Below are 25,576 nucleotides of genomic sequence, written 5' to 3' on the forward strand. Positions count from 1 at the left end.
AGGACAGGGGGCTAGGGAGAGACAGTGCAAGAAAAAAAAAAGAGGAGACATTGACAGACTGATAGAAATATGTCACACATACTGAAACAGAGTTAGGTAGCAGTGGAAGACACTCACAGAAGGACAGGAGGCTAAAGAGACAGATTGGAAAAAAAAATACAGTGGACAAGAAGAAAGAGACACACAGGAAAAAAAGACAAACAGACATACAGCAGCCAAGGAGACAGACACCAAAAAAAATACAGACACACTTACAAGTAGACAAACAGAGAGACAGTGGGCAAGGAGACAGAGAGCAAAATAAATACAAACAGCCAAGGAGACACACAGAAAAAAAAAAGACAAACATACAGTGGCCATAATCTCAGGGCCAAACTTTTGAAAAAGTGGGCATTTACTTACAAGAACCAGTATTCAGCCATGGCCATTTATATGTAGCTTTTTCTAGTTAGAAGTTTTTCAAATATTCTGATGACAGTCATAGATGGCCCTTACCAAGGAAAACTATTACCAAACTCAAACAGAATCTTCACAAGGAATATTGTTTATAAGGACATTTTATAGATATACATTTAAAATAAAATAAAATTTTTAAAATTATCTTAACAATAACAATAAAACCCTTACATACACATGCACACTTTTAAAATCAATTCCTGCACATGCACAATATACTATTACTACCAAAAAGAGAAGCATCTAACCACAAAACATTCCTTTACATTCTTGAGTTACTCAGGGTTTATTATGTTGTCTGGGTAGTATGTCTGTTATGTTCAGTTGACGGAGTTTTTAGATAGTTGAAACTTTGCTCTATATGTTTACATGTTTGTATGCATTGTTACTTGAGGAGGGGAGAGCATTTTAAAGCTCTCACGGTAAGTTTTCAGTAAATTTTATAAACTATTAAGATTTCACATCTATTCTAGCACCCGTTAATCTAACGGGCTTAAACACTAGTAACTATATAATATGTAAATCTATTCACTAGGACTCAGTTTGTTGCCGATATTAATGTGATGGATTTTTGGATGAGAGTATATTTACTTATATGATTATATAACTGTTTTAACTTTGTGGTGTGGTCTATTTTTCATCCCCTGTTGAAAGAAAATAATAAATAATAATAATAACTTTATTTTTCTATACCACCATAGTCAAACTAAGGGCTCCTTTTACTAAGCTGCGATAGCGGTTTTAGCGTGCGCGCTAGACACTAATGCCAGCATTGAGCGCGGGGTTAGCGAGCGCAGCAATTCAGCATGCACTAAAAATGCTAGCGCACCTTAATAGAAGGAGCCCTAGGTCAGACCTTTTGAAGGATTTATAGGTATTTTTGTTGTTTTTCTGTATTTATTATGTTTTTAAATGATATAAAGCCTTCGGGGCCAAGTTTTAGGGAAAACTGCCATATTAAAGCAAGAAAATGAAATATCTGTTAGATAATGATGTTCTAGTTTAGGTTGGTAATGACAAATTTAAACTGGTGATTTACAAGTGAAAAGTTTTCTAACCATATGTCAATCCCATAAGCTTACCCAATCACTCTTAAGTCTTTAATAACCTATACAAAGTTAGTGCATTTTACAAACATTTTATAACCACTGAACACAAAATTATGTACATAAAATGGAGAACTAACTTTTGATATCATGGGATCATAGTAAATGCTGATGTCACTTCCTTCATCTATACCACTGTCAACACGCACCTTAAAAAAAAAGAATAAAGATAAAAATATTTTAAAAACAAAACTAGCTAAAATATCTGACATACTAAAAATATTGCTATTTTTCTAGCATGCTAATTTAGAAACAAAGAAAGTTCACGTGCTTTTGTTGTACAGAAAATGCATTTTTACTGTTATTAACACAGTACATAATATTTGCTCCTTTTATCAAGCTGCACTAGATGTTTTTAGAGTGGCCAGCACAGTAAATCCTCTGATGCTCATAGAATTCCTATGAGTGTCAGAGCACTTATCTCACCAGCCTTCACTAAAACCTGTAGCACAACTTGATGAAACGGAGGGAGGGATTAACTTTTTTTTTCCTGAAACAATTTGGGAAGAGTCGTACAAAATTATCACACAAATATATAAAAGCTTGTGATATGCTTGTTTGGTATAAAAGAAACAATTTATAAAAACAGTCTACTGTATGGAAAATGCTCCTGATACAAACACCACCATAAAATATAGTTATAATTATTATGTGGTGTCTTCCAAATGACTCAATGCACAAAAGATGTTCTCAGTAATTACATCTTAACAGTATCTGAGCTTTTCAACAAGAACATTGATGAACAAGAATTTTGGGTACTGCATCTGTTCTTTCATGTCTGTAGCACTTCCCTATATATGCCTCACCCTCTGTTGCTTCTGCTCCCTAGAGATTTATTTTGTTTATTTATTATTTATTTCTAAAATTTCTTAACCGCTATAACTAAGCGGTTTACAGCATAAAACATTCACATCCTAGTCCATAGTTTTGCTTTGAAGGATACAATCCCAATTAAAACTCTTATACTACCATTTTAAAAGGAGGGAAAAAAACAAGGATGTGTTAAAAATCCTTTTGAAGAACCCAAATTATACCTAAGCAGCCAACTAGTAAATCTGCTGATTCTTATTTCCATCTCCCAGTTTGGCATTAAGGCTAACCATACGAAACTTTAAAAATGAGTAGTTCCTGGGGAATAAATATTTATTAACTTGCTGTTGTAAAGCTCTCTGTAAAGCAATCTGGTATGTGAAGAATTTAAAAGCTAATCAAAATGTCCAAGACTGATGAAGACATCCCAGGGTCTTGGGGACACAAGAATTCAATCGAAGCTGTCGAACAGCAGGGCTTTGATATACTTCATTGTTAAAGAGGTGGGGTGAGAAGCCTTCAAAACTCACCTATGTCTTTCACCTATAGGAATTAAATCTCTTTAATAAACAGCATATCATCTGTCTACAATAAGAAAAAAAAAAGTTTGACAAAGCGGCTGTTAAGCATTAATATTTTAGTTTAGGTAGTTGTCAAGGGAGTGTGTGTTGAACTTCTTGTCCAGGATAGCCACATGAGGATAAACTGATGACTTCATTACCCATATGACAGCAAATAAATGCTAGCTGTTAAATCTATATCTGTCTTATGCAATCAGTTTTACAGGAAGTCTATGAAGATAAAATGGTATTATATGTATATGTACAGATTCTGAACACTGCAATATGCAGAATGACTTATTCTTAAGCAACAGCAAAATAAAAAATATGTTACATGTTCAATAAAGAAATGTGAAGGTGCTAGCTAGTATAAAGAGCTTAAAACTACACTTAAATTAGTAAGCCTCTAAAGAAAAATTTAAAGTTTTATAGAATGCGATTTTTCAAGCAATCACTGTTTTCCAAATGAAATTTGTTGGTTAATAAATGTGAACTGTTGAGTAAACTGTACATTAAGAGGAAGTACTATGATTATAAAAGAATAAATGATTATTTAGACAGCCTATTATAATTATTTGATGACAGTTTTAACAAAAAAAAAACCCAAACAAAAAACTAGCTTGTTAAGAAAAGCAATGGGTTCTGTTTTTAAATCACAAAAAAAAAATATAAAAAGAAAACAGCCCAGTCATTTGGGATGAAATCTTCCAGTCATTGCTTTGAAGCCCCCAGAATAATTAAAAAAAAATTTCTTCACTATACAGCAGGCCACGTGAAGCTATCAGGCATCTTCCACCCTTCATTTTCAATTCACCTCTCCCCCTAAGCCCAACTCCCAGTCCACCATGTCTACCTGACAAGTGACAGCCCAATCTGATTAAATGCTTACAAGGGAGGGGACTTATGAGCCTCCATGACAGGCCAAAAGTGATCACCATGGAGATACATAATTACAGCTGTCAACGCATCTACTGTCCCGCTGGCATCAATTTGATTGCTCCCAGCAATAATGATAGACAAAGCTTAGTGTGCACTCTCCTGCACCCCATCACTTTATCTATTCCTTGGTCCATTTAGCTGACATGCAACATTCACACAAGCAAATAACAGCAGTAAGCAGGACATTTAAGGCATTTTAATTGTTTTTTCTTTCTATGGATGGCTTACAAGCACAAATGTTATTACACAAAACTCCTGCTGCAGCATTAATTGAAGAAAGATTTGGTGGGACAATGACTGTAGGGGGTATAGTTTGTCCATTATCACTTGTACTTTCAACAGGTCTCACGTCTGAAAACTGCAAATTGCAAAAACTTGCAAGGGCAAAATATTTGACATCCTGTTAGCTATTAGAACGCAGTGAAAACTTCTAACAGCCTGAGTAATTATTTTAAATTCTTATTATTTAACATATCTATTTAGCTTAATTAAAAATGCTTAAATAAATCATTTAATACTTGTATTTTTATCCTCTATTTAGCGCCACATAATGCCTGTTAAACCTTTACAATTTCTGTTCTGCTTTCAGGCTTTGAACACAGCATGAAGCCTTCAAGCATGGGAAGGGTCAGGTCCCTGCAGAAAAAGTATAGGCAAAACAATTTTAAAAAGTGAAATAAATCATGTATCCAATAACATCTACAAATTTTGAATTTCTCCTGTAATTTTCCTTCATATTCAATGCAAGAAATCAAACTGAATAATCAAACATAAGGATAGTAGATTCTTGTCATAGACAACATGGTGCCACACTAAATTATATAGAAAGTAGGGGGATGCCCTTGTTCTTTTCGTGAAGAAAAACAAACTGTCTTGCTAACAAATAGCAACTCTACACAGAAATATTATATAGTCAAATATGAAAAAAAGTGGAAGTATACCAATTCTTTCAATGATAAAGAGCAGGAATCTAACAGATTTAAACCTAGTGTCTTCTCTATCCTGGAATTTCTTTTATTTCATAATTGACTTTGCAATAAGATATCTTTTCGGTGTAAGGTGTTTTTTTATTTTATTTTTGTAATACATTAAGGTCTACTTTTACTAAACCGTGGAAGAGCTTCTTACTGCAGGCTGGCAAGATAAATGCTCCGATGCTCATTCAATTCTTACTAGTATCGGTGAACGGAAAGAAGCTCTTAACTTGTTTGTTTTTGGGGGTTTTTACCAACTTAACGCTAGGTTTTAATAAAGTGAGTCACAAGCTTCCAAGTTACACAATTACAGAAAAGAGATTTCAGGCCAGTTCTGTATTTCTGAAATTATCATCACAACTCATTATGGGGCCAGCAACATTCATTTCAATGGACAGAATCGGAAACTATGGACTAGATTCACTAAGGACACCGATCGTGTCCTGACCACTTTGCGATCACTTAGCGACCCTGACCCGATTCACTAACCTTACTCCCGATCCGACCCGTACATGCAAATGAGGGGGAATGGCATGCAAATATAGGCAGGCAGCGATTCAACAAAAAAAAAAAAGAGGAACACCGACTGGACTGGCTGATCAAAAAATAAGCAATTGCTGAGGACCAGTCACTCAGGTCCTTTCCAACTGCCCTGCGCTCTGCCCCAACTCTCCTCTTGCCGCCCTGCTCTCTACCCCGACTCGCTGCCCTGCTCTCTGCCCTGACTCTCCTGCCTTTCCCCGCAGTGCAAGCCCATGGTTTTAACCCACAGGTTTAAAGCGGGTTAAAAACATGGGCTCGCAAAGTAAAAAAGTAAAAAAAAAATTCAAAAGCTCTGTAAGCATGCGCAGACCATCTACAGGCAAAGAAGATGGCATGCGAATGCGTCGGGATCACTGTTCAGCGATCCATGCGGTTGGTTTGAGACGTGATTCCGATCGCCCCCATTTGCATTTGATCCCGTCGTGAATCGGGCAGCCGGCAACCTCACGGATTGGATCGCTAATGGATCGGATCCGTGAAGTTAGTGAATCTAGCCCTATAACACAGCGCTACTTTAGGATGTAAGTTGAAAAAGACTGGATAAAAATCTCTTCCCCCCCACCACACACACACACTAAAACTGGGAGACATGGTAGTTCTAGGTTACAACATAATCAAACTGATCATTTTAGAGCAGTGGTGTCCAATCTTTTGGCTTCCCTGGGCCACATTGGCCAAAAAAAATGTTTCTGGGGTCTCACAAACACGTAAACGCTGCAGCAAGACAGAGGGAGCTGGCAAGACGGTAAACACCCGGGGCAGCAGAGGAAAACACTGCATCGCCCTCGACCGGGGCCACACAAAATACTTCATGGGGCCGCAGGTTGGACACCCCTGTTTTAGAGTATCTGGGTTCTTTTATTTTACACACTTAAGTGTTTCAATTTGAATACAGAATCAAGCATGTCACCATCAAAGAAAGAAATGACTTACACCTGGCACATGAAGTGGCTCCTGATACTGAGACAGTCTACCAATAGAAGGCAAGCCAAATGATTTGTAGGGATCCTGAAAAGAAGTTCAAATAAGAACACACATTAATTTGGAAAGATAAAAATCTGAAAACAAGGTTAAAGAGGGACAAAATTGAATGACATTGACAATAGGGCTTTTGGGAAGGGGTTATTTGTTTCTTTTGTTGTTTTTAAACAAATCACCGTTGTTTGAGGAATTACCAATCCTGGACTCATTTTACTTTTCAAATACTATCAAATAAATGACTGACATATTTACACCCTGTTCAAATGGATTACGTATATCTTGTGATTAGCATAACAAGTCACGAATTACTGTTGTGTCAGAAAAGAGATAAAACAGAAGCAAAGGCACTTAATATGCCACAGGCAACAAGAATCACAACATCTAGAAGTACAAATATTTTTTCAAAGAAAAAAAAGATGATCCTAAAACATATTGTATTGTGGCAAGAGTCTTTAAATCTTAAACTGCTGAATACTATATTTATATATATTTTACTAAAAAGTGAGGTCTCTCATATTTGAAAAATTAAGACTTCAAACAGATTTGTATGCTGTTATACATATTCATATTAAACATAGAAACATAGAAGATGACGGCAGAAAAGGGCTGCCCACTCTATTGACCCACCCCCCTTGATTTTACCTCTTTAGAGAACCCACGTGTGTATCCCATTTCTTTTTAAAATCTGGCACACTGCTGGCCTCAATCACTTGAAGTGGAAGTTCATTCCAATGATCAACCACCCTTTCGGTGAAGAAATACTTCCTGGTGTCGCCATGAAATTTTCCACCCTTGATTTTCAGCGGATGACCTCTTGTGGCCGAGGGCCCTTTAAGAAAGAAGATATCATCTTCCACCTCGATACGGCCCGTGATATATTTAAATGTCTCTATCATGCCTCCTCTCTTTCTACGTTCCTCTAGCGAGCATAGCTGCGATTTATTCAGCCTTTCCTCATATGGGAGATCTTTGAGTCCCGAGACCATCCTGGTGGCCATTCGTTGTACCGACTCAACTCTCAGCACATCTTTTTGGTAATATGGTCTCCAGAATTGAACACAATATTCCATATGAGGTCTCACCATGGATCTGAACAACGGCATTATGACTTCGGGCTTCTGGCTGACAAAACTTCTACGGATACAACCCATCATTTGTCTTGCCTTCGATGAAACCTTCTCTACTTGATTGGCAGTTTTCATGTCTTCGCTAATGATCACCCCCAAATCACATTCTGCCTTAATCCTGGCTAAGGTTTCACCATTTAGTGTGTAAGTTTTGCACGGATTTCTGCTGCCAAGGTGCATGACTTTACATTTTTTAGCATTGAAGCTTAGCTGCCAAGTCGAGGACCACTGTTACAATAGAAGTAGGTCCTGCGTCATACTGTCGGGCAAAGTGCTCTTACTTACTATGTTGCATAGTTTGGCGTCATCAGCAAATAATGCGATTTTATCTTGAAGCCCCTGAGTCAGATCTCCTACGAATATGTTGAAAAAGATCGGGCCCAAGACCGAACCCTGCGGCACTCCACTGGTCACCTCTGATGTTTTGGAAGGGGTACCGTTTACCACCACTCTCTGAAATCTACTGCTTAGCCAATCATTGACCCATGCAGTCAATGTTTCTCCCAGACACATAGATTTCATCTTGCTCAATAACCTGCGGTGTGGGACGCTATCAAAAGCTTTACTGAAGTCTAAGTACACGATGTCGAGGGACTCCCCCACATCCAGCTTCTTTGTTACCCAGTCAAAGAAGCTAATTAGATTGGATTGGCAGGACTTTCTCTTGGTAAATCCATGTTGGCAGGGATCCCATAGAGCCTCCTCATCCAGGATCGTTTCTAATTTATGCTTAATTAGTGTTTCCATGAGTTTACTCACAATGGAGGTGAGACTCACCGGCCTGTAATTCGCAGCCTCTGTCCTGCAGCCCTTTTTGTGGAGTGGGATGACATTAGCTGTTTTCCAGTCCAAGGGGACTCTTCCTGTATTCAGGGAAAGATTAAAGAGCACGGATAATGGCTCTGCCAGGACATCACGCAACTCTCTAAACACCCTGGGGTGTATATTGTCCGGCCCCATGGCTTTGTTCACTTTGAGTCTTGATAGTTCGCAGTAGACGCTGCTGGGTGTAAACTCAAAATTCCAAAACGGGTTTTCCGAGCTTTGCCGTGCTTGCAGCTGTGGACCGGACCCTGGTGCCTCGCAGGTAAAGACTGAGCAGAAGTATTCATTTAATAGTTCGGCTTTATCGGAATTCGATTCTGCATAATTCCCGTCTGAATTCCTGAGGCATACTATCCCATCTGTGTTTCTTTTTCTATCACTAATGTACCTAAAAAAATATTTATCCCCCTTCTTGATGTCCTTTGCTAGATTCTCTTCTATACGAAGCTTGGCCTCTCTGACTGCCGTTTTGATAGCTTTAGACCTGGCTAGATAGTCTTCTTTTGCCTCTCCTTTTCCTGACTGCTTGTAGGAAATAAATGCTTTTTCCTTCTTTTTAACGAGGTCCGAGATTTCTGTAGTGAACCACTGGGGTCTATTATTTCTCCGTCGTTTGCTTACTGTTTTTATATAGCGTTTTGTTGCTTCGTGTAGGGTAGATTTCAGGGTTGACCACATAGCCTCAACATTATCGGTTTCAGTACATTATATGTTATTTAGTACATTCAGTACATTATATGCTATTCAGTACATTATATGCTATTCAGTACAGTTCTATCTGACCATATACGAATAATGAAAATTATTATTCAACCGAATATGAATAATGGGCATTGAACTTTAGCATAATTAATAATAAAAGAAGCAACGTGAAGTCAGTGAACAAGTGTTTTATTTCAGTAGGATTTAGCACAGTACAGCCCCAGATTATTTGTAAGTGCATTTAAATTATTATTCAGGGCCAAATCAAATATGAATATTCAATACTGCCCTAATATTAGATATCTTATATCACTGAATTTTAATGAATCAATATATAAGATTTATCTGACTAGAGTAAGTCACTACCTCTTATAATATAAAACAGAAAACACTACAACAAAGTTGATGAAAGTTTTATTAATTAAGCAATTCAAATAATAGCTTTTCTTTATTACCTATTTCTCATCACTAAGAAAAAACAAGAAATAGAAAAATCAGCAGATAAAGAGTAGAGGGCAAAAAGGTTAAAGAACCTATTTATTAAATTGCATTTTTAAAAACCCATACATTAACAGGCATATTTTGTGTAGGACACCAGTCTCAGCAGCCGCCTAAGAAGCGGCTGAAAATCGCACACCAGCGTCCTATACAGAATCACATTTGCCCTAACGGACGCTTAACCTTGCCTAACCCACCCCCCATGATTCTTAAACAGGTGCCCATGTCATAAGCACCAGTTACAAAATTGTGCCTGCCTCATCAGGGATCTCTTGCCATCAGCCAATCGTGGTAAGGGAATCCTTGATCTTCTGAGCCAATAGACCTCTCTGAAGCCACAGCTTCAAGGAGACCTGGCAGCTCAGCTGATCAGGGGGAAAATACACCTGCTGCGATCAGCTGAGCGGCTGCGGCAGGGGTCACCCCCCCCATCAGCAGGAGGGATGCCCACTCTCTCCTGCCGGAACCCCTGATCCCCCCATGAAGTCCCCCCGGCAGGAGGGATGCCCACTCTCTCCTGCTGGAAGTCCCCCCGGCAGGAGGGATGCCCACTCTCAAAAGTAGTAGCTGAGAAGGTAAGGAATAAGAGGTTAGCTTTTATAAACTACAAAAGATCGCAGAAAGAGTAAGACAGGCAAAAAAATCTGGAAAAGTAAAGGGAGGCTGGTCATGTAGTCAGGAAAGCAAAGATGCAAACTGAAGAAAAATTAGCTGACACGGTAAAATGGGGAGACAAGACATTTTTAGATATATTAGTGATAGGAAAAAGTGCAAAAGTCTAGAATTTCTCACCCTATCTCTGGAAAAGAGCTTACCAGGGTAAGTACATAATCTCTTTTTCCAGTGCAATAGGGTAGACATTCTAAGCAAGTGGAACATACCAAAGCAGCCCCTAAATGCCAACTGCGCCGACCCGGAACACCGAGGACCCGAAAGGCAGAGTCCTGTCTCGCCACCATATTCACTCTGTAATAATAGGCAAATGTGTGTAAAGAGGACCATGTTGCTGCCATGCAGATTTCCTCAGGGAAGACCACACAAACTTTGGCCCATAAAGAAGCCAGAGTCCTAGAAGAATTCACCTGAATGACATGGAAGACAGAGTCCTGCACATAAACAAGGTGTCATAATGCCATGTGCCATGGCCACGAGGATGAAACAGGACAGACCCCAGTGCTGCACAATGGCTTGAAACACTGATGAGTACAGCTACCACTTGCCTGGATTCAAAGCCTGTCAGCTGAGGGAGTCGATTGGTATATTGATGACACCCACCACATGCACTGCAGAAAACACCTGCAAATGATATACCGTCCACAAAAAGAGAAGGTAGGCTTCTGAAACGAGAAAGGTTCTCTTGGCACCTCCTTGGCAAGGGATAGTTAGTCTACAGTCATTGGGCTTTCAGAGAAGACTCCGACCACTTGGCCCTCCAGAAACTTCTGGTAGCGCACCATAGCCAGCCACATGGCTCTCAGCTCCAGTCGGTCAATTGACAATCTCCAGAGGAAGAGATTCCAACCACATTAGATTGGACAAGTACCGTGTGCTCTTTAGTCCCAAAATCTGGCGTCTGTCATCATCGTTATCTAGGAATAAATCCTCAGCGGCATACCCCTGAAGAGTGACTGTGAGAGAAGCCATCAAGTCATGCTGGCCTGAGTCTCCAGAGTCCAGAGAAGACTGGACTGTAATGCAGTCTTGTGTGGCATCCAACGAGAGAGGAAGGCATGCTGGAGAGGGCACCTGTGCACACTCATCCAAGGAACCACATTGAACATGGCTGCCAGGGACCATAAGACCTGAAGACAGCTCCATGCCGATGGAGCAGGCTCCTACAAGGAGGAGAAATGTTTAAATACCTATGTGATGTAAATGTGTATGAGTCTTTCATCTGAAAGGAAGCTCTGCAATGAGAGGGCATAGGATGAAGTTAAGAGGTGATAGGCTCAGGAGTAATCTAAGGAAATACTTTTTTACAGAAAGGGTGGTAGATGCGTGGAACAATCTCTCAGAAGAGGTGGTGGAGATAGACTGTCTGAATTCAAGAAAGCCTGGGATAGGCACGTGGGTCTCTTAGAGAGAGGAAAAGATAATGGTTACTGTGGATGGACAGACTGGATGGGCTATATGACCTTTATCTGCCATCATATTTCTATCATCAGTTTGCCTCTGTCATGCTGCCTCATTGAACAGAACACCCAGATATTTTAGAGGCTACATGAGTGTCAAACTGCTCCGTCCAGAGCTCAAAATTCAACCAAGGCCCTCCAGAACCTATAAAGATTCTGGATCTGCAATCAGCCAGGGACATAGGGTGGTGATCCACCACAGAAATCATTGTGTCCAGTCCCTTGCCAAAACAAAGCCACTCCTTAAAGGAAAGTTTAGCCAAAGGAGCCTTGTAAGTGGAATGAGTAACTCATTTGCAGGTCCAGAGCATCCTGCAAGCAAAAACGGAGTACCCCAGCACCTGATCTAGTACTTTCATAAAAAGCCAAAAGAAGTTGAGAAAGCTCGACAGCCTCAGTCTCCAGAGCAGCTCAGCCAAGACAAACAGGTGTGAGCAACAACAGATGCCACACCAAAGCAGCCTTAATACCTAAAGCAGCTGCAGGAAAAGCCTACGGAAGACCACATCCATCCATCAGTCCTGCATATCTGCACGCACCACACCACCTGCCCTGGAAAAAGAAGTGCTGGAAGCCACCTGTGCAACTCAAAATTCCACCCTAATATAAGGCACAACAGATCTGATAAAATATAAGAACATAAGAATATCCTTATTGAAAAAGATGTAAGAGATCTATCTGAACCGGAAATGGTTTTCAAAGGTGATGATGCAGAGGAATCTGGAAGATGTATTGAGCCAAATCGACAAGTTAAAAGGTGATAAATTGCCAGGACCGGATGGTATACATCCCAGGGTAGTAAAAGAACTCAACCATGAACCTGCTAACCTGCTGTTAGTCGTCTGTAGTACCTGAAGATTGGAGGGTGGCCAATGGTATGCTGATTTTTAAAAAGGGCTCTAGGGGAGATCCGGGAAATTACAGACCGGTAAGCCTCACTTTGGTGCTGGGCAAAATGGTAGAAACGATTATAAAAAATAAAATTATGCAACACGTACACAAACATGATTTGAGACAGAGTCAGCATGGGTTCAGCCGAGGGAGATCTTGCCTCACAAATTTGCTTGGCTTCTTTGAAGGTGTAAATAAACATGTGGATAAAGGTGAGCAGGTTGATATAGTGTATCTAGATTTTCAGAAAGCTTTTGATAAAGTTCCTCACGAGAGGCTCCTGAGAAAATTAAAGAGTCATGGGATAGGTGGCAAAGTTCAGTTATGGATAAGGAATTGGTTATCGGATAAAAAAACAGAGAATAGGTCAATGGAGGAGAGAAAACAGTGTAGTGCCGCAAGGGTCTGTACTGGGACCGGTGCTATTTAACTTATTTATAAATGATCTGGAAATTGGAATGAAATTTGCAGATGACACTAAACTGTTCAAAGTTGTTAAAACTCATGCGGATTGTGAAAAATTGCTGGTGGACCTTAGGAAATTAGAAGACTGGGTGTCCAAGTGACAGATGAAATTTATTGTGGACAAATGCAGTAATGCCACTGGGAAGAATAACCTGAATCACAGTTACCAGATGCTAGGGTCCACCTTGGGGGTTAGCGCCTAAGAAAAGCATCTTCCGTCCAATGTGCGGTGACGGCCAAAAACACAAACAGAATGCTGGGAATTATTAAAAAAGGGATGGTAAATAAGACTAAGAATGTCACAATGCCCCTGTATCACTCCATGGTGCAACCTCATTTGGATTATTGCATTCAATTCTGGTCTCCATATCTCAAGAAAGATATAGTGGCACTGGAAAAGGTTCAAAGAAGAGCGACCAAGATGGTAAAGGGAATGGCACGCCTCTCGTATGAGGAAAGTCTAAAACGATTAGGGATCTTCAGTTTGGAAAAGAGACGGCTAAGGAGATATGATTGAAATCTATAAAATCCTGAGTGGAGTAGAACAAGTGGATCGATTTTTCGCTCTGTCAAAATTTACAAAGACAAGGGGACACTCGATGAAGTTACACGAAAATACTTTTAAAACCAATAGGAGGAAATTTTTTTTCACTCAGAAAATAGTTAAGCTCTGGAACGTGTTACCATAGAATGTGGTAAGAGCGGATAGCGTAGTTGTTTTTAAGAAAGGTTTGGACAATTTCCTGGAGGAAAAGTCTATAGTCTGTTATTGAGAAAGACATGGGGGATTCACTGCTTGCCCTGTGTATTGGTAGCCTGGAATATTGCTACACCCTGGGTTTTGGCCAGGTACTAGTGACCTGGAATGGCCACCGTGAGAACTGGGCTTGATGAACCATTGGTCTGACCCAGTAAGGCTATTCTTATGTGCATCAAGCCCAGTAGCCCGTTCTCACGATGGCCAATCCAGGTCACTAGTACCTGGCCAAAACCCAAGTACCTGGCCAAAAAAAATCATCATTAAACAACTTTTCATATCAAGGAAGGTTTTTAAACTGTTCAGGAGAGCTAAAACAACATATTTAGAATCTCCAAACTGGACCAGACCTTTATATGGGTAAACTAATATTAAAGTTGCTCCAAGTCTAACGGCCTCTTTTACAAAGCTGTACTAGCGGCTGCTCTGCGCTAACAGCCCCAAAGCCCATAGAGAATTAAAGGGCTTTGGGGCTGTTTTTGTGCGGCAGCCGCTAGCGCGGCTTTGTAAAAGAGGCCGTAAGTATCTCTCTTCTTAATGCTAAGGTGATCTTTCTTTGACTTATGTTACTTTGGTAACCTCTGGATATAACCGTATCCTTAGAAACAGAAAATGATGGCAGAAAAGGGCCACATCTAGTCTGCCCACACTAATGACCCACTCCTTAACTTCCTCGATGAAGAGATCCCACATGCCCTTGATGTCTCTGTTATGGATTCCTTCACTCTTGAAGATAAGCTGTTAGGATCAATTTCTTCTTCCTGAACTTATGCTGAAATATCTTGACCCTGAGATTTATTTGAAGAGCCAGGCATATAAAATGTCTTATTTAAAGGGGAAACAGCTTCTGGAGGAAAACTTTAGAATTTCTATAAGATACTTCTTAAATATCTCTAAGGTTGAAATTTCAGGAAAATTCAGAATCCAAAGGTTAAAGTGCTGATTGAAATGTTCAATCTGCTCAATTTTTATAGTCTTTGAAATTTTTTATATCCCCTTGTATCTGCTGGAACTGGTTGGAGGAATCTGTCTTAATTGCTTTCATTGCCTTAGATAACTGTCCACTTTTAAGATTAGGGAAGTTACCTCCTCCTCTGATTACTTGACTGTGGAAATCAACTCTTGCAAGGACTTCCGAATTGAAAGTACTGTGACTGCTGTGGGAGCAGCTGAGCTCTTCCTGTTCCAAAGTTCTCCAGTTCATGAGGGCTCTCTGTCAGCATGTGATTCCTGCCTGAGGTTAACAAAACTACTGACTCTGGCACAGACTCAGCCATTGCAGTAGGAGCAGTCACCGGACACAGCTGCTATCATTATCACCCTTGTTTTTTCCACTCCTATTTCTAGAATCTGGCCCTCTCACATATCACCCTACCCCCCATCTACACCTCTTTCTCCCAGAAAATCTTCCTGTGATCCTATACTCTCCCTCCCTCCCCCCGGTTGGGTCTCTCTTTCTCACCTTCCTTCTTCCCTCTCTCCCCACTCAGATGGGTCTCCCCCTCTGGGTTTCTCTTTCTCTCCTCCCCCACCTCCACCCTACCAGTTGGGTATCTCTCTCCCCTTCCTTCCCCCCCCCCCCCCTCAGGTTGAGTTCTCTCTCCTTCCTCACTACCTCCTCCCATAGTTGAGTTTCTCTTCCTCTGTGATCAGGTCTCTCTCGCTCATTCATTTCTATCTCCCCAAAGTCAGGTCTTTCTCTCCTTCCTCCCTCTCTCCCTGTTGTGAAGTCAGGTCAAGTCACTCTCTCTCCTTCCCTCTAACTTTTCATTTCCTGCTGGCAGTGCTAGCAATAAAAGCAGGCTAGCCAGTTCCACAGCCTCTCACATTCTCTTCAGTTCCTGCTACACCGGAAGAGATGATCTAACTTCTTGTTCCAGTGTAGCAGGGACTGAAGAGACCACAAGAAACTGTAGTCAGCTAACCTGCCAGCAGCACTCTTGCTTTAATCGCTAGCATTGCCGGCAGGCTATGAAAGGTTAGGAGGGGGTGTAGTGAACCATGGCAGGTAGCAGCGGTGTTGGGAACAGCTCTCATGGGGGAGGCAGAGTCAGCAGTGGCAGCTGTCCAGGAGGTTCAGAGGTGGAAGTGATGAGAGGTAGCTATCGGGGGGGAGGGGGGGGAAGAAGAGGGGGGGAAGAAGGGGAGCTGTGGCAATAGTGGCTTTACAGGAGAGGGCAGCATCAACACTGAAGACTGAGAGGCAGTGGCAGCAAATGGCTGAAGCTCAATAAACATTCTTCCGGTGTCCTGATATCATTTCCAGTGGAGGCAGACCAGAAATGATAGGGAAAGAAGGCGGGCCACAACTGTCCATGGAGAGTCCTAGGGCCTAAGGTCAGACCACATTGAACCAGGTTAACACATTAAAATTTTTAACACTGAAACAATCGCTTTAACGCAGTAGTTGTTTAGTTCGACTCAATCGCAGCAAATTGATAAGGATCTGATTGTGGATATCAAAAAGTTTGGAAGGAAAGAGGAGGTTCTGCTGTTGGGAGATTTCAACCTGCTGGATGCGGACTGGAATGTTCCGTCTGCGGAATCGGAAAGAAGTAGGGAGATTGTGGATGCCTTTCAAGAGGCTCTGCTCAGACAAATGGTGACGGAACCCACAAGGGAAAAAGCGATATTGGATCTGGTCCTCACAAATGGAGAGAGTATCTCTAATGTTCGAGTGGGTGCTCACCTGGGTAGTAGCGATCATCAAACGGTTTGGTTTGATATAACGGCTAAGGTGGAGAGCGGCCGCACGATACTTAAAGTCCTAGATTTCAAACGTACGGACTTTAATGCAATGGGAAAGTACCTGAAGAAAGAGCTGTTAGGATGGGAGGACATAAGAGAAGTGGAAAGACAGTGGTCTAAGCTGAAAGGAGCGATAAAAATGGCTACGGACCTTTATGTGAAGAAAATCAATAAAAACAAGAGAAAAAGGAAGCCGATATGGTTCTCCAACCTAGTGGCTGAGAAAATAAAGGCGAAAGATTTGGCGTTCATGAAATATAAAAAAACCCAAAAAGAGGAGAGCAGAAAGGACTACAGGGTGAAACTGAAAGAAGCCAAGAGAGAGATATGTTTGGCGAAGGCACAGGCAAAAGAACAAATGGCTAAAAATGTAAAAAAGGGAGATAAAAATTTTTTCAGATATATTAGTGAAAGGAGGAAGATAAAAAATGGAATTGCTAGGCTAAAAGATGCTGGGAACAAATGTGGAGAGTGATGAGGAGAAAGCAAATGTGCTAAACAAATACTTCTGTTCTGTGTTCACAGAAGAAAATCCTGGAGAAGGACCGAGATTGTCTGGCAAAGTTACACGAGAAAATGGAGTAGATTCTGCGCCGTTCACGGAGGAGGGTGTTTATGAGCAACTTGAAAAACTGAAGGTGGACAAAGCGATGGGACCAGACGGGATCCATCCCAGGATACTAAGCGAGCTCAGAGGTTCTGGCGAGTCCTATTAAAGACTTGTTCAACAAATTTCTGGAGACGGGAGTGATTCCTGGGGATTGGAGGAGAGCGGATGTGGTCCCTATTCATAAAAGTGGTCATAGGGATGAAGCAGTAAACTACAGGCCGGTGAGCCTCACTTCAGTTATTGGAAAAATAATGGAAGTGTTGCTGAAAGAAAGGATAGTGTACTTCCTTGAATCTAATGGGTTACAGGATCCGAGGCAACATGGCTTTACAAAAGGTAAATCTTGCCAAATGAGCCTGATTGAATTTTTTGATTGGGTGACCAGAGAGCTGGATCGAGGACATATGCAAGATGTAATTTACTTGGATTTCAGCAAAGCCTTTGATACAGTTCCTCATAGGAGGCTGTTGAACAAACTTGAAGGGCTGAAATTAGGACCCAAAGTGGTGAACTGGGTCAGAAACTGGCTGTCGGACAGATGCCAGAGGGTGGTGGTTAATGGAAGTCGCTCGAAGGAAGGAAAGGTGAGTAGTGGAGTCCCTCAGGGATCAGTGCTGGGGCCAATCCTGTTCAATATGTATGTGAGTGACATTGCTGAAGGGTTAGAAGGAAAAGTGTGCCTTTTTGCAGATGATACCAAGATTTGTAACAGAGTAGACATCGAAGAGGGAGTGGAAAATATGAAAAAGGATCTGCAAAAGTTAGAGGAATGGTCTAATGCCTGGCAACTAAAATTCAATGCAAAGAAATGCAGAGTAATGCATTTGGGGATTAATAATAGGAAGGAACCGTATATGCTGGGAGGAGAGAAGCTGATATGCACGGACGGGGAGAGGGACCTTGAAGATCTAAAGGCGAAAAAACAGTGTGATAAGGCAGTGGCTGCTGCCAGAAGGATGCTGGGCTGTATAAAGAGAGGCTTGGTCAGTAGAAGGAAGAAGGTGTTGATGCCCCTGTACAGGTCATTGGTGAGGCCCCACTTGGAGTATTGTGTTCAGTTTTGGAGACCGTATCTGGCGAAAGACGTAAGAAGACTTGAGGCGGTCCAGAGGAGGGCGACGAAAATGACAGGAGGCTTGCGCCAGAAGACGTATGAGGAGAGACTGGAAGCCCTGAATATGTATACCCTAGAGGAAAGGAGAGACAGGGGAGATATGATTCAGACGTTCAAATACTTGAAGGGTATTAACGTAGAACAAAATCTTTTCCAGAGAAAGGAAAATGGTAAAACCAGAGGACATAATTTGAGGTTGAGGGGTGGTAGATTCAGGGGCAATGTTAGGAAATTCTACTTTACGGAGAGGGTAGTGGATGCCTGGAATGCGCTCCCGAGAGAGGTGGTGGAGAGTAAAACTGTGACTGAGTTCAAAGAAGGGTGGGATGAACACAGAAGATTTAGAATCAGAAAATAATATTAAATATTGAACTAAGCCAGTTACTGGGCAGACTTGCACGGTCTGTGTCTGTGTATGGCCGTTTGGTGGAGGATGGGCAGGGGAGGGCTTCAATGGTTGGGAGGGTGTAGATGGGCTGGAATAAGTCTTAACAGAGATTTTGGCAGTTGGAACCCAAGCACAGTACCGGGTAAAGCTTTGGATTCTTGCCCAGAAATAGCTAAGAAGAAAAATTAAAATAAAATTAAATTAAAAAAAAAAAAAATTAAATTGAATCAGGTTGGGCAGACTGGATGGACCATTCGGGTCTTTATCTGCCGTCATCTACTATGTTACTATTATTAATGATCAAATCAACAACTACAAAAGCAGTCTTAACACTTCCAACTCTGGATATGTGCCGAAGGGCGGAGAGGTGGCGAGAGGAAAGGAACAGACGCTGAAGGAGGGTGGAGAGGAACAAACGCTGAAAAGACATGGGGAAGACAGAGTGGGGAGAAGACGATTAAAGGACATGGGGAAGACAGAGTGGGGAGAAGATGCTTAAGGGAAATGGGGAAGACAGAGTGGGAAAAAGACGCTGAAAGGGAATGGGGAAGAGAGAGTCGGGAGAAGATGCTGGAAGGGAAGAAGACAAAGATGCCAGACCATGGGGGAGCGGAGGCAAGAAGATAGGTGCCAGACCAATTGGGGGAGGGGGGTGAAGGGAGAGGCACAGTAATAGAGCAAATGGAAGACACCGAGAGAAGACAGACAGTGCATGGAAGGAACTGAATGAGAAGATGAGGGAAACAGAAACCAGACAACAAAGGTAGAAAAAAAAAATTCTATTTATTTATTTTTATTTTTTTGCTTGAGGATAAAGTAGTATATTAGTTGTGTTTATAAAAATTTGTAAACAAAGCTCTGCCAGCTGAACATCTCTTTCTCTAGTTCAGCAGCCAGAACTTTGATTTATAAGGAAGGAATAAGCTAAATATTGCAGTACTGAGGCTTGTATGGATGCTGCAGGGATGAGGCGAGGACAATGGTTGCGGGGACAGGGCGGGGAAAGTGGTCACGGGGACGGGGCAGTGACGGTGGTCGCGGGGATGGTCGGTGACAGTGACGGTGGTCGCGGGGATGGGGCGGTGATGGGGCAAATTTTTTCCCCATGTCATTCTCTAGTTCAGATAGCTTGGTCCATTTCCATTTAGGGCTTTGAATAGGGTGCAGTAGAATTTGTGTTGTATGCGTGCTTGTACTGGGAGCTAGTGTGAGTTTTGGAAAGTGTGAGGTAATGTAGTCGTATTTTTTCAGTGAGTATATTAGTCTTAGGGCTGTATTTTGGACTGTTTGTAATTGTTTTAGCATGTTGGCGGGGCATGACAGGTAAAGTATGTTACAGTAGTCCAGGAATCCTAGGATTAGCGCTTGCACTATGAGTTTGAATTGTTCATTGTTGAAATATTTTCGGACTTGTCTTAAGTTGTGCATGGTTGTGAATGCCTTCTGAACCGTTTTGCTGATTTGAAGTTGCTTTTACTCTGTATCTTCTTGAGCGGAGGAATCCTTCAAACCAATTGTAGACTTTGTCTGTGATTCCTATTGCCTCCAGTGTTTGTAGCAGGATGTCATGATTCACTAGGTTGAATGCCACTGTGAGATCGAGTTGTATGAGTAGCATTTTTTTGCCTTTGCTTAGGTGTTGTTTGGCTGTGTCTAGGAGAGAGACTAGTAGTGTTTATGTGCTGTAGTTGCCTCTGAAGCCTGATTGTGAGGGGTGAAGAATGTTGTGGATTTGTAAGTATTCAGTGAGAAGTTTTGCTACGAGGCCTTCCATTAGTTTGACGCATAGCGGTATTGAGACTATAGGTCTGTAATTGGATGGCTGATCTGTTACTCCCTTTGGATCTTTCAGAATAGGGGTTATGATGATTTTGGCGACTTCTTGTGGGAATTGACCCTCTGTGAGCATGTAACTAATCCACCGCATGAGGTGGGTGCGGAATCTAGTGCTGGCAGCTTTTAACAGGTATGGGGGACAGAGGTTGAGGTCACAGGCTGCATGACTGTATTTTTTGTAGAGTTTGCCTAGGTCGTGCCATTGTGTGTTTGGGAAATCTAACCAGTTTCTGTCTGCTGCGTAGGCCTCATTTTCTTTAGGTGGTATCGAGATTTTGTCGATGTGGTTTGGGGTTCCGGTGAAAGTGTTTCTGGCTGTTGATATTTTGTTTCTGAAGAATTCAGCCAATTGATTGGCTGTGGGGGGCGGGCGGTATTGGTGGCCAGGTAGAGTTTAGTGTCTGTGAGTTCCTTTAGTAGTTTGAAAAGTTTTTTGGTGTCTTGGATTTCTATGCCTATCTGATTGGTGTAGTATGCTTTTCTTTTTTCTTTTAGCTTTTGTTTGTATTGTTTGTTCAGTGTTCTCCACGTTGTTTTTGTGTGTTCTCGGCTGTTTTTTCTCCATTCTCTTTCAAGACGTCTGCATTGTCGTTTGAGTTGCAGTAGTTCGTTGTCAAACCATTTATCTGAGCGTCTACAGATACTTCGAGACTAGGAATAGAAACAAGAACAAGCAAGTCTAAAGAGAATATTACCACTTTACTCACTGGTTTGGCATGCTAGTCTGTAACCCAGTACATGTTGGTTTCCCACCTAATCACTTTGAAATCCAGCCTACTCATGAATCATTAGTGAGGCCAGGAGGCCAGTCACCCAGTTTTCTTCAATCCCTCCCTCTCCCTCAGTCTTCTTCTCCACAATATCTGACATGACTTGAATCAATGAATGATTCTTCCAGTCACCTCTACTCTGCTGATACAAACGTGACTGAGGTTGTAATTGACACACGATTGGTGCCGCTTTTGTAAGCTGTCACCCATAACGGCACGGTTTCAAGAATCTGGCCCACAGAGAATAAGGATGACAAATCAAGTTAGACTTTGGGTGTGAGGCCATAAAAATGTGAATGCCTGTATGAGAAGGACAGTCAACCAATAATAAAGCTTGTTTTTAAATTTTCACTTTAACTATGCTACTGGAACTCTGTAAAAAAACCACCTTGTTTTGAATAAAGAGCTGTCTGTTATTGTTTACATAAAATAAATACTTTTGGTCATTATATTCTGAATGATATGTAACTGGTCTGTAACACAGAAAGTTATCAAATAATTTACAGTGTGGTTTTGAGAATCAGGTCCTGTGTGTATAAGCTTAGGAAAAAGAAACAGCCTACTGAGGTTGTAGGTTCAAAACCCACGCTGCTCCTTGTGACTCTGGGCATGTCACTTAATCCCATTACCTCAGATACATCAGATAGCGTGTAAGCCCACTGGGACAGATAGGGAAAAATGTTTGAGTACCTGAATGTAAACCTGTGGAAGGGCATAATCAAAAGATACGTCTAAGTCAGTTTTGGGCCTAAGTCGCTAGTCGCCCAGTCAACAGTGCCTAAAGTCCATTCTTGAAAAATACATCCAAAATATATATTTTTTGAAAATTGTCTAATTATACATCCAGCGGTTTGATCGGCCAGACCATTAAATTGTCTATCTTTATACCCCTATTCTCTTCTAAAAATTTGTCCACGTCATAAACACCTATAACAAGACCTTTTGGATGTGAGAGGGGCCAGCAAAGTGATGGACTGGACACCCAGACATTGCAACACAGTAGTGGGGCACCTTACAGGGCACTGCTGTGAACTACACAAAAAGGGTGGCATATATGCATCTCACCAGAACTCCCTTATAGGTCATGGTGAGCATCCCTAAAACCTACCAGACCCACCTGTCTACAATCCCAATAGCCCCAGACTACTTAAGCCACCTCTGTGCTGCCCTACTAGGCTTTCCTATGCCAGGTGGTGATGTTCTGGAGGCAGGTATGCACGTTTTTATTCCAATTTTTATGGTGTTGTGGGATCACTGGGGGAGTGTGTGGTTTTTACATCGCCCAGGTCACAACATACAAGTTCCATCCAGGCAGCCTCATTAAACTTTCGGTTATACCTGCAGTACGACTAAGCCTAGGTCAGCCCACGTCCCGCCCAAATCATGCCCTCACCACTCCTCCTAAAATGCCCCTTTCAGCTCTGGGCATACAGTAGCACTGAAGAGGCCTTTTTTAAATATGTCTAAAACCCATTTCGGTTACCGGCACTTGGACGACTTGTCTTATTAATCGTCCAAGTGCCAATTTAGACAGGATTTTAGATGTTATTTCCGTTTCGATTATGAGCCCCTTAGGCAATAAGTGGTATATAAATACTAAAAATAAAATAAATTAAAGTTTTATTAAGAAAAACAAATGTCTGACAATGAAGACTACAGTTTAAAAAATGCATTACATTATAGTAGATACTTTGCAAAACAGTTCTTCAAACAGCATTAATGGAAACAGTTATGAATCAGAACGTATATCTTGATTTCACCATGCCATTTCTCTAAAATTAGGTATTACTGCTCATTATAAAACCCTCATCCACCCATCATTTTTCATTTTACCTCAGCATAAACTCGACATTCAATCGCCCAGCCATTGATGGGAATATCAGCCTGTTTGTGACTGAGAGGGTAACCCTTAGCAACAAGGATCATTTCTTGGACAAGATCCAAGCCAGTAATGCATTCTGTGATGGGATGCTCAACCTGCAAGGTCAAGAACTGTCAATCAGTAGGTGAAATAATACAGTAAGCAGCAATAATACATATAACAAAATGAAACAGAATCCATTTTAGCTACCGATAGTTATCTTACATATAACAAAATATTATGTTCTCTTCAAGATCATTTTGTTTTAAAACCATCAAGAACAAACAAAATAAAACAATTTCAAAGAATTACGCTAGATTCTACAAAAGTTTAATTTGCACAAATACATAGTAACATAGTAAATGACGGCATGCTTTGTTTATTCTTGCAGTATTTAAGCAATAATTGGTAGAATATTTTAAATGTAGTACATAAAAGTAGCAGATAACCCGGTTCTGCTACACTTAATATGGCACACAAATAGGTAGCTTGTGACTGTCTGCACAACTGGCCTAATTCAAAACTAACCCATTTGCCTGCTTTCACCAACCTGTCCTGACAAGAAACCAGATTAGCGTAATGTTACATCAGTGAACAGTAGCAGAAAATGCACAGGATCAGATGGACCCTCCTATTTTCAACCCTCCAGACTTCTCATGTACAATGGCTAAGCTGAACCAGTAGAATCCCTCTGCTATCAGCAAGTAGCTATTAATGGCATGAATGATGCTGCCTTAGGAATATCCAGTCTTTTGCACTACAGCAAGGTGTGTTTATGTATATATATGTGCATCCATTTACTCACACGATTTTTACTTTTATAGACAAATTTAAATCAATTTAAAATAGAGTGCATGGATCAAACACCTTATGTTATTACAAATCCTGTGAAACAACACCCCCTAGGTAATAACTCTTTCACAACAAAAAGTATTACATTTCTACATCACAGATAGTAAAAGAAAACTTTCAAAATTAGAGGGAATATCAAATAAAATCATCTTCATAGAAGTATCTCTTACTTTAGGGAAAGGATCAGACACTTAGGCTTTAATTCTGTACCAACTGTTTATATAGAAAAAAAATCTACAAAGTATATTGAAAGATTAGGTTTCTTACCTCTGCTAATCTTCCTTCTTGTAAATCTCCTCTGGAGCCTGAACTATCGGGTAATGCATCCATTCCAGCCTTGGCTGCAGAACTTAAAAAAATAAAACCAACCCCCTCTGTGATATCACCTGTGTAGCCACTCCCCTTGAAGTTCTGTAGGTAGCAAAGTCAAGAGTATCTAATACAAACAGGAAACATAAGAAAAAGAGAGGGGGGTGCGGGGACTTCCCGATACAAATCAATGCTGCTCATGATAACCAAATATATAATCAACAACTGCCAATAAAAGGCTAAGTTAGGATAATAAGAAATTGAAACATTTCACACCTGCAAAACTGAGGAACAGGTCACTAAAGAAGACCCAGCCTAAAGAGCAGAAGGGGCACCATCCCAGGACCCCTAAAACCCCATAAGCTTAAATAAAAGGACACTCGGGGAAATGTTAGCGAGGCTGGTCAAAGAGAGAAAGCCAACTCACCAGTTACTGGCAGGCAACCTACGAATTGGACAAAACAGATGGGCGGGAGTTCAGGCTCCAGAGGAGATCTACAAGAAGGAAGATTAGCAGAGGTAAGAAACCTAATCTTTCATTCTTGTACAATCTCTCTGGAGCCTGAACTATCGGGATGTATCAAAGCAGTCCCAAATCTCAGGGGAGGCCCAAAGAGCCCACCGCCAGAACAGAAGAGCCAAAGGCTGCAACACCCATAGCTGTCACATCAAGCCGGTAAAACCCAGAAAAACAATATGAAGGGAAACACACGTGGCCGCCTGACAAATCTCCTCAGGCGAGATCACATGAGAGTAAGCCCTTCCTTCGGGAGATTGAGGGCTCACGCGAAGTGGAGGCTGCTTCCCCGCCACATGGGCCGCGGAAATGCCTGCATACAACCAACACGAGAAGGTATCCTCGGAAACAGGCCAACTCCGGCGTGCGAAGCCTACCAGGACAAACAGATGGTCTGACAGACTGAAGTCGTTAGTAGTCTCAAGGCATCTCAAAAGGAGATGCCGCACCTCCAGAAACCGCAAAACACGGGTCTTAGACTTGGAACCCGACAGAACAAACGTGGATAGCTGAACCCCCTGGGAGACGTGGACTGCTGACCCCACATGCAAAAGAAAAGGCGGCACGGTCCTCAAAACAACCACAGACTCCGTAATGCGGAGAAAAGGATCCCTGCATGACACAGCCTGAAGCTCCGACAGACCCTGAGCAGAAGCGACCGTAACGAGGAAATCAGTCTTGATGGCAACATCTCTCAGAGAAACCCCAGCCAGGGGTTCATAGATCAGACGAGCCAGTGAGTGGAGAACCAGACTCAGATCCCTTGGAGAACCCGGCAGTTGCAAGGGAGGCCGCAGCCTCCCCA

At 41.5% G+C, this 25,576-nt stretch overlaps 1 protein-coding gene across 1 annotated transcript in view; it reads right to left on the reverse strand.

The window, feature by feature from the left end:
* PCCA (propionyl-CoA carboxylase subunit alpha) overlaps positions 1-25,576 on the reverse strand; it is a 937,632-nt gene that overhangs the window by 473,899 nt on the left and 438,157 nt on the right. The window contains exons 13-15 of the mRNA XM_033947881.1: positions 23,066-23,209; positions 6,322-6,396; positions 1,643-1,711 (exon numbers count right to left, since the gene is read on the reverse strand). Coding sequence (XP_033803772.1) covers positions 1,643-1,711; positions 6,322-6,396; positions 23,066-23,209 — 288 coding nt within the window. The remainder of the gene's footprint in view (positions 1-1,642; positions 1,712-6,321; positions 6,397-23,065; positions 23,210-25,576) is intronic.

Source organism: Geotrypetes seraphini, chromosome 6 (assembly GCF_902459505.1).
Source record: "Geotrypetes seraphini chromosome 6, aGeoSer1.1, whole genome shotgun sequence".
NCBI classification, from domain to species: Eukaryota; Metazoa; Chordata; class Amphibia; order Gymnophiona; family Dermophiidae; genus Geotrypetes; species Geotrypetes seraphini.